The sequence below is a fragment of the Coccinella septempunctata genome, chromosome 4, assembly GCF_907165205.1.
Source record: "Coccinella septempunctata chromosome 4, icCocSept1.1, whole genome shotgun sequence".
In the NCBI taxonomy this organism is placed as follows: domain Eukaryota; kingdom Metazoa; phylum Arthropoda; class Insecta; order Coleoptera; family Coccinellidae; genus Coccinella; species Coccinella septempunctata.
Window position 1 is genome coordinate 33,150,046 of NC_058192.1, and position 10,783 is coordinate 33,160,828.

Genomic DNA, 10,783 nt, shown 5'->3' on the forward strand with positions numbered 1-10,783 from the left:
GCATTTTTGCCAAAGTAACGTAAGTGACATTTTTGGTGAAAATCATGTTTCTTCATTAACGTAAAGCTTTTATTGTTAAGAAGGTACTGCCAAAGTGTAGTAAGCCTAGAATTACTCTAAACCCTAATTTTTAGCTATTTTAAAAACGTATGTCCAGAATTCTTTTAATCATACCCGTCATGGAAACGAAAGTTCAACACTAATTTCACCATAGTAATGTAAGCTATCGTTTTTTACCGCCATAATAACGTAAGTCCCGGGCGGTTTCTGCGACTTACGTCCGTTTTTCACAGTCAGTGTTTGGCTTACGACAGTAACAGATTCGTGCTACCATCGACTAAAATTATTGATTTTAGGTAAGTAAAATAACGGAAAGCGTTTTTTTTTGTACTTAGAATTCAAAAATATCACAACGTTAACTAGCATCATGTATAAAACTTGATTTCATATTTAATTTCGTTTATTTTATTTCAAATTATTTTGTCATAACCTCAAAGCCTGTGAGAAATTTACAGGAATGAATCCTGTATACAGGGTGTTTCTGAATAGCTGTCCGGTATTTTACAGGGTATTTTTAAGCTAAAATGCTTCGTTTCCAATATACAGGGTGTCAAAGTTTTATTTTTAATTTTGTTTTTTCTGCATAATTTTTTAAATACTTAATGTCGATATCTGGATAAAAATTGGTAATTTTTTGTTTTTTTTGACATTAGAAATTTGAATTTAATCTTAATTTAGCTCTTACTTGTAGGGGCACCACCGACATGTCTGAGTTTTTCAATCACTGTTACGTGAAAAAGGTCTATATCAGAAGTCGCTATAAGCAACCGTTTTCGAGGTATTTGAATTTGAAATAATCGATGCATGTGACATTGAATGGCAAAAAGCAGGACTTTTTTCCAAAATCTAAACATTTCGAAAACGGTTGCTCCTAGCGACTTCGAATAAGAAGACAGTTTTCACGTAAAGATGATCTAGGAACTAATTTTTTTAACCAAAAATAAAACTTCGATGCCCGAAACGAAACATCACCCTGTAAAATGTCGGACACTTATTTAGTAATACCCTGTTAAAACAGTATTTAAGCGATTTCATTTGTTTTTCTAAATTGTGAAACGTGTAAAATTTATGAAATGTCATCTAAATCGATTTAACTTGAGACCGGTACATCGTTTGTGAAAAAATAACAGTTAAAAAATGTGAAATTCTCAGTCTGAATTTTTCTAACAAGACGGTTAAAGATAGAGAAAAATGGCTTGCATGTTTCTATTCTGATTTTTATAGAAGCTATTAAACATTGTAAACATAATTATTTGTTTACTTTCAGATTATGTCTATGGTTAGTTCAAGAACAAAAAGAATTTTCGCGGCTCTTAGGCAAAATGATGAATCGAATAATAATGTTTATTCTGGGGAAGAAATCGGGTCTATGCCGATATCCATTATTTCAAGTGAAAATTTTTTTGATCTACATAACTCGAACTATAATAACGAATATACTATTGAAATTACTTTAGTAAATGAAGACGTAATCGAAATAGATCAATCAGTTTTATTGCCTTCTAACAATTTGAGTCCTCATGAAAATGATCTTAACAATACCATGCAAAAAGAAATACACGTACCAATAAGTAGTACTGATAGCACAAATGGGACAGTGGGTGTTCAATTTGAACAAGAAAGCGATTTAGAAGAATATTTTCAGCCGTTAGTTAATTATGTTAACAATAAACGCATAGAGTTATACCATGAAACAAACAACTGTAATGTCTTTTCAAAACTCGTAGATTATGATTCGACTTCTTCGGAGAATGATGACACACTGGAACTTACTTAAAAAGGTGATGCATTGCAAAAGCAAAATAAAACCAAAATATTAATTGGAAAAGGCAAGGGAAACAAATTCAATAATGAAAATTCATTTCATAGTGATCCAGATTTTAATCCGTCTTCTGATTCGGATTCAGATACAAGCCATCCGAATGAAGCTATATCTTTAGTTGGAAAATCAGGAATGACGAAAAGAAAAAAACCCAACAAAAAAGAAACTAAAAAATGCGAGTACAATTTTGGCAAAGGTAGATCAGTAAAAGAGAATCCCTGTAAAAAAAAATGTCAGCATAAATGCTCTGCTAAAATAACTGAGATTACACGCCATGACATCCACGATTTTTATTGGGGCCTTGGTAATTATGAAAAGCAAAGAAATTGGTTATTGTCGTGTGTCAAAAAGGTAGACATATTGCGAAGAAAAACAGAAGCAGAGTATAGCAGACGACATAATTCCCTAAGTACTTTATCAATTGGGACGATAAAACACTTGAAGTGTGCCAGCAGTTTTTATTAAAGACGCTAGATATTTCGCAAACGGTTATGCGATATGCAATGAAACATGCTGTACAAAATACATGTAAAAGTGATCATAGAGGCAAACACGAACCTGTCAACAAAACAAGTTCAGAGATGATCAATAAAATACACGATTTTATTAAGCAGTTGCCAGCTGTACCATCCCATTATTGTCGAAATCAAAGTAGCAGAAAATACTTACCACAGGAATTGCGAAATGTTAGTTTCTTGTACCGGATTTTTATTAAACATGAGGAGGTAAATGGAAGAAGCAAGAAAGAATGTGTTTCACTCAAAGTGTTTAGAAAAGTTTTTAACAAAGATTTTAACCTTGGGTTCCATTTGCCTAAAAAAAGATAAGTGTTCTTTGTGTGAGGTACGAAAAGATAAAGAATATCAAGAAAACACTACGTCGAAAGAGGAGTACGACAAACATTTAAAAGACAAGGAAGAAAGTAAAGAACTATTTTTAGAAGATCAAAAGAAAGTCAAAGAAGTCTCAGATTCACTTTGTTCCAGCTTTGATCTACAGAAAGTCTTAAATACTCCCCATGGGGATAACATGTTATTGTACTACTCTAGAAAATATTCATTTTACAATGAAAGCATATACGAAACGCCATCGCAAGATGGATACTGCTTTTTGTGGGGTGAATCCGATGGTAATCGTGGGTGCAACGAAATATGCACCATCATTTACAATTACCTAAAAATGTTAGATGATAGAGATATTAGACATGTTATTTTGTACTGCGACAGCTGCGCCGGACAAAATAAAAATAGAGCAATGTTGGTCATGATTCACTTATTTTTGCAAAAATCAAAAAATATTAAAACCATCAAAATTGTATTTCTTTTACCGGGGCACACCTACATGCCTGTGGATTCCATACACGGAGTTATCGAAAGGTTCATCAAAAATAGAATTATATGGGCCCCTTCAGAGTGGAGCACCATTATAGGAAATTGCAGAGTTAACCCGAGGCCATATAAAGTTATAAAGCTTGAGCACTTTGAGTTCAAAAATTGGAAGAAGCTAGGGGATGAGCAGCTCGTCCTTACAAAAACAGGGCTAAAAATGAATAGTGTAAGACAAGCTTTTTTTCAAAAAGGATCACCGGAAGTCGCAGTCAAATATACCTATGACAGAAGTCCTGAATACGATTTGTGTTTTGAGTTGAACTACAATAAGGGTGGTAAGTTGGCCCATGTTACACATTTTAATGCAATAACAAAAGAAAATTTTACACTGGATAAGCTTTTGCGTTTAGGTATATAGGAAATTCCCGTGTTATTAAGACTTTATTAAATACAGACTTTTTTTAGATATTTTTAAGCCAAACTACTGTCAATGAACTACAAATAAGAAAATTAATACATATTTGCGGGTTATCCTATAGTTTTTCTTTGTTTAAGGTCGAAAACGACAAGAAAAGGCCTTTTCTGAACCTGAAAGAATTTATAAGCAACTGCTTTCAATATCCGAATTAAAAAGAAGGGATTTGGATAAACTTTGCAAAAACAATGTCATACCTGCCAGGTTTCACGATGAATTTTTTAAACTGAAATCAAAGTCTTCTGTTCAAGATGAGTTAGCAGAGAGTGATGCAGAGGATGACAAGGAGGATGAAAGCTCCGAATCTTAATAAAAAATAATATGTATTTTTTACTACTTAGTAAGAATTTAACAGTTGATTTCTGTAACGTTATTTTATGTGTTTTTTTATAATAAACGATAACTTTTAATTCTTTCCATAATAATTTAAGTGCTACAATTTGCCGCTAAGCTGACGTATCTGGGTACTTACGTTACATTTTTGATCAAGACTTCGATAACTTTTAATTCTTTCCATAATAATTTAAGTGCTACAATTTGCCGCTAAACTGACGTATCTGGGTACTTACGTTACATTTTTCATCAAGACTTCGAGTTTTATGATCCTGTAAAGTAACGTAAGTATCAAATAACCACTAAACCTATACAAAAACTTAAAAAATTCTTTTTTTTTAATTAACTGTGGACATCAAAGAATCACCCTGGAAAATTTTGTACAATTTAAATAAGTTTAACCAGGTTAAATTAAAAACACGTTTTTTCTGCAAAATCGTTCTTGGTGACTTACGTCACTTTGGCAAATACATATCGATACATCACAATAAAAAGTAGGTACTCAATAGTGATGCGACTCACCTTAACCTTAACTATTGAAAGTATCTATATTAAAATACATTCCAGCTTAATATAGCCATAAACAACCAAAAACAAATAATTATTAGAAAACATAGCATTCACAATAACCAATCGATGTGGTGCGATTGAAAGCAAATCATCTAGTGATGCCCACTAGACCAACGAGACGAGATTTTAGTGTAGTCTCGTCTCGTCTCGCCGATAAGACATGAAGTCTCGTCTCGAGTCTCGTTCGAGAGTCTCGTAAAAGTCTCGTGGTCTCGTCGTTGATAACATTTTTTGAAATCGAGTAATTTTTTTCAACTATTTGCCTCTGGAAGTATAATTATATTATTATAAGAAATTTATTTATTGATTGTTGTACTTGATTTAGGACGAATATAAGTAAATGAAGCAAAAACTTCGTATGTCGTTCAGTATCAGAAATAAAATATCTAGTTATAATTCTTTTCAATCTGGTAAATGAATCAAGTGCTTCCCGGAGAAGATTTTAAAGATTTTCGACCTCATTCGACTTATTCTGAAGTTGATGTTGTAATATCGAAGAAAAATTTTAGAATATCAAAATCGAATTTCGAATTATCTTTTCACACACTAAATTTTTCTGGATTCAGTCGTATTCGATTTATTCTAGTTTGAAACTCATTGTTATTTACCTACATAAACTGTGTCACTCATATCCGTCAGGTTATAAACTGTTTGTATGAAATGGGGGAATTTGAGGCAAGGCAACTATTCGAATACATCAATGCGTGAAAGAAACAGAGATTTAAAAAAATTCCGTATACAGGGTGATTCGTAACTATTAGGATACATAGGTAATAGCTTTTCAAAGTCCTATCAATTGTTAGGAATCCCCCTGTATATAATCATTGAATGCTAACTAAATTGTTTGGTCCAAAATAATTTTTTTTTTTGGTGTAGCAGGGGGATAATATGCAAATCAGACGAACCACCCACTCCTGAGGGGGAATAAGTGTGCGGTTTCTCACTCTTCTGAGCTCGAGACCCACTAAAAACCCTTAACTGCTTCTTGAATTCTGGTTCCGGGCATTTGCCTATAAACCGTTCATCTCTTAGTCGGTTTTCTTCTCGCACACTATCGTGCTGGGATTTATGTGTTTATCCTCTATTGGATTAACACTTTATTGAATTTTTCAATAAGTTTCTGTTGTTATTTTAATCTCTTTTTAATTGATCTCTTGGTCTCCTTCGGTAAATTCGCATTCTCCTCTTGTCTTCCTCTGGGTCGTAGTCCACTAGTCTCCTGAGTCCTTGATTCGGATGGTTTTTCGTTGTTTCGAATAATTTCTCTGCTTTTCTGTTCATGAATTCCGTTATGGTTTCCCATTTTAGGTCCCTATAAATCTGTCTATTCCTGACAAACCAAGGTGAATCTATTGCACATCGTAGCAGCTTGTTTTCAGTGGCCTAAATTCTTTTGATGTGGCTCTTTGCCACGAAGTCCCAGGCAACTGATCCATAAGTCAGTTGGGGCCTAGCAACGGCTTTGATTATCTTCAATTTTGTCTCTTTCGAAATGTGGCTTCTTCTTCTTCCTATTAGAGGGTAGAGTCTATTCATCGCTGCTTTCGTTTTGTTGATTGCTTGTTTGATATGGCTTTTCCAAGTATGTAAGTCCTTTGTCATTGTTCATTTTTCCAGTCGATTTCTTCGCCGTCAACTTCTAGATTCGTTGTGGGTCGCAGTCTTCTCTTCTGTAATAATATTGCTTGGCTCTTTTGTCCATTGAGCTTGATTGTCCACTTTATGCTCCAGTCATTTGTTTCGTTAATCGTTTCTTGTAGAACTCGTTCTATTACTTCTGGGTTTCGGTGTCGAGTTGCTATGCCTGTGTCGTCATGTGTGATGTTCATTTTATCCTTTCAAAGTTGGATGAAAATTTCCCTTGTATCTCGATCCTGTTCTTCCGGCAAGTTGTGAACACATATATTGTTTACCTTCTCGTTCTGCTGAACTTTGTCCATTTTCTCTTCAAGAATCCTTATCGCATCGGTATGTTTATCAACAGTTTTTTGGAAGGTAGCTAGTTTTTCCTCGACCTTGGCTAGTAAAGTACCAATGAATTCTTCATCGCAGAGCAGTTCTCGAAGCGAATCTTTTATAGCATTTTTAATGTCACCTGTTGTTTTTGGAGGCATACTTAATTTCACAAATCTTGATGGTATGCTTGATTAAAACAATTATTTCTTAGTTTGGAGATTCAGTTTATAGGGAGCGATACGAAGGCACGTCTCATACGTTGCGCATCTGGACGGTGAACTGTTACAATATTTAGTCAAAGACGCACCATGTAGATCAGAATCGGCTAATATTTTTTTGAGATCGACTCAAAAATCACAGGCGACCGACAGTTTGAGCACCCCTACTCTAGGGTATTATCTAGCGTTTTAAGTGTCCCTTAAACGTTTTCGAATGAAACCATAGCAGAGTGTCACCTAAATAGCCTCGGGTGTCCTTCAAATACAGGGATTGTTGGTCAAAACTGGTATAAAGCCTATGTGTACGTGCAAACTCAAGAAAATTGTAATAATTCATTTGGGCAGGAATAAAGTTTTGAGAGAATAATATATATAGAACTCACAATTTTGCATTTTTGTATATTTTATTAAATCTTTCATTCTCGCCCTTACATATGTAGTTACATTTAAACAAACATACACTCAGATATAAATAAATTCCTAGGAGGTAGAAAGAAGATTGAACCAAAATAACTGCTGTTATAGGTATTGAGCAAAGAGGCTGTTCGAAGAGAATATTACAAAATACAATTCAATTGAAGTAATAACATTATTAAGTCAAATTTGGCACAATATGGAGTATCAGAAAATGTAGTAAAAAATAATATTGATGAAAACTTCATTCACAAGAAACAACAGCAAATGTGTATATGTTAGCACATAAGTTTATGAGGAAATTTTTGATCTAGATCTTCCCAGTACAATTTTCTCACAGAATTGATCCGTCATTTCTGATCAGCTCAATTTAAGGAACTTCTCGTTAGACAGTGCTCTATAACGAAATATTATTTGTGAGTTGAATGAATATCTTCCAAAAACAAACGCAATATACAAAAATATAAATGCAAACACATTCTAAAAAAATGATTGATATCGATCAAGGAGAAAAGTAGGTCAGATTTACTTGATTTTCCTTGCATTGAAATTATTTTTAATGAACATCTATTGAATGAAGTTTCACCTGTAATAATTATCTTCCATAAACTCAAATCTATTGACAAACAATAATTTTTAAGATGAAAGAATAGTATTAGAAATTATATTTTGAACGAAATCCAATATCTATATATGTTTCTATTTTGATATTGTTCTTGATGGTAATTTACTAGTGGATAACAAACTTGACATATGCAATACTACTTACAGGAAATTTATCAGTTAATTGTTTCGAATTGAGCAATTCAGTTAACTAAGATTTTTAACGGGGTTATGTAGATTATATCGCATATACTTAATTAGATTCAACAAGTTCCTGCAAAAACTCTCTTGAAAAAATCTGCAAATCGAAGCTTTTGTGCGGAAATAATTTATTTTGAGAATAACATACCCATTCCACTTATTACTCAGCTTGCATAAAACATTTTTGAAAACTTCTATCCATGATACTCAAACCAAACTATATCAACAAGTTTACTTCTCTTAACACCTAAGTTAGGTTATTCCACTTGAAAACAGAATATATATTCCGAAAAATCAATAGAAATCAACTCCTTATTCACAAGTTTTCAATAATCTTGCTGCTATGAGGTCATCACATAATGTCAAGGAAAATTTCTTATGGATTTCATTTCCAAGATAAAAACAACATATTATGCTAATTTACTTACCCCAAAAATACATTTTAGTTTCTATATTGATATATCTAGCACGTATCAAGTATTTCCTAAATATTCGTATGATATTCAATAATAATATGAAAATGCTCTAGCGCTTCCATTAATGATTTATTTCTTGATTGTTTCGAATTACGTTAATATTTCTAAAATTTATACATCATCAGAAGAGGGGAAATCAAAAAAAGAAATATGTTTTTGAGGTATGATCAACAAGTTATGAAATCCATACTTTATTGTGTCATTTCTGAAAAGTTCAAAATCATTATGAGCTTAGATTATTCTTCTGAAAAAAGGAGATGTACGACAAAGTATATGTACCTTTGTATTCATAGTGATAACAGAAAAATGATGCGAATAACGAACACTGAACGATAACAATTTCACGTTAAAACATATGTTATCTACTTATATGGAGTAACAATTTTTGGATCAGTGAGTAGAATGAACTCATTCTTCCGAAGAAATAATAATTAATAATTATTAATTATACGCATGAGTGGAGGAGGATCTACCTGAAAATGTCTTTATGCCCAAACATTTATAAAACATACTTCCAAATGTCGCCAGAATTCATTCACACCAGCTATTATGTAGGTGATATCTTTGAGAACAAATTTTGTAATGATTTCTAATGAAGGATTTAAATAATCACCACAAATATCGAATAAAAGTTCTATAGATATAAAAACATCGAAATCGAGATTGTAGAACATCTTGCTTGAGCAATAGTAATTAATTATTTGGTTGATATTATTCTCTGAAGAACATTGAGTATCTTATGTGGAATTCTTATTTACGTACGTTAACGATTCTGCAAAAAACTTTTCAAACTGGTGCGCAATTAATCGAGTATTTTCTTTTCCTTCTTCCTTCTCTATTAAGACCAGCACGCACCTAATTAAACTGCTTATTATATATTTATGTTTCATCGTCGTTATTATTAATATTGATGAGAGAGACTGAAGATCAACATAAAAAGAATTAAATGTTTCGGATCATAAAATTCGCACTAATCCACTACAGTACTAAAAGTGGAAAATTAAGTACAGCCTAATATTTGTTCAACGTACAGGCTGAATCGACAACCCTTTTTCATTTTCCACCATAACTTTTCATTCAGGCTCATCAAAAATATGCATTGATATGACGATTTTTTTCTGGAAACTTCATTGCCGTTTAGCAGTGTTCGTAAATGTATAAATTAGATCCTTTAGACCAGTTTGCACGGTACGGTGGACCTAATTTTTACACTGCGACAGCTACAAGAAAAGGCCCGTGAACAACAATCAAGGATTTATAGAGCCTTCATCGATTTAAGCAAGGCATTCGACTCGGTGAATCGGAGAGCGCTCTGGAAAATCATGGCACGTCTAGGAGTACCCGAAAAATTCCTAGCAGTGTGTAAAAGCCTTCATACCAACAACACCGCTAGAATACAGCATAATGGCTCTACAACCGACCATTTCTCAACCAACTCTGGAATAAAACAAGGCTGCGTATTAGCGCCTTTACTGTTCAATATTTTCGCCATAGCTGTATCGATAATTGCTGACATGAGCATGCCCGTAAGAGGTGTTGGGATAAGATTCAGATTTGATGGAGGCCTGTTTAACCTGAAGCGCCTCAGAGCAAAAACCCGTACCAAGTTTATCACGGAACTTCAATATGCAGACGACTGTTCACTCATCGCTAGCAGCTCAGAGGATCTACAGATAATGATGGACACTTATAAACATATATACGAAGCTTTAGGCCTTAGACTCAATATTGACAAGACCAAAATCCTGGTAAGTCCGCCAGAAAGCCTTCAAACAGATATCAGCCTGGACAATGAAACTCTAGAACAGGTCGAGCAGTTCAAATACTTGGGAAGCTTCATAAATACTAGGGCTAACCTTGACACGGAAATACATAACCGTATCAATTCGGCATCACGGGCATTCTGGAAGCTGAAGGACAGAGTGTTCCAGGATCACGACCTCAATCTGAAGACCAAGACAGCTGTTTACAGAGCAGTGGTCCTCCCAACGCTTCTTTACGGAAGCGGAAGCTGGACTCCCTACAGGCGACATATTAAACAGCTTGAACAGACGCAGCAACGTCATCTAAGACAGATAATGCACATCAGATGGTTCCACAAAGTTTCGAATGCAGAAGTCTTGCAGCGCGCGAGTTGTACAACAATTGAGACTCAAGTAACGAGGGCCCGACTCAGATGGAGCGGCCACATTCTGAGGATGCAAGACACAAGACTCCCCAAAATAGCTCTATACGGCGAACTCCCTGAGGGAGCCCGGAAACCAGGAGGCCAGTATAAGCGGTTTAAGGATACACTACATCAATCCCTAAAATCAGTTAATGCTAAT

At 34.1% G+C, this 10,783-nt stretch overlaps 1 protein-coding gene across 1 annotated transcript; it reads left to right on the forward strand.

Annotated features, from left to right (window-relative positions):
* Nucleotides 1–4,093, forward strand: LOC123312309. The gene is made up of 3 exons (XM_044896675.1): nucleotides 1–19; nucleotides 3,249–3,545; nucleotides 3,766–4,093. The coding sequence occupies exons 2-3, from the start codon at nucleotides 3,428–3,430 to the stop codon at nucleotides 3,993–3,995; spliced, it is 348 nt and encodes a 115-aa protein (XP_044752610.1). The 5' UTR covers nucleotides 1–19; nucleotides 3,249–3,427; the 3' UTR covers nucleotides 3,996–4,093.
* Nucleotides 4,094–10,783: the final 6,690 nt, after the last annotated feature.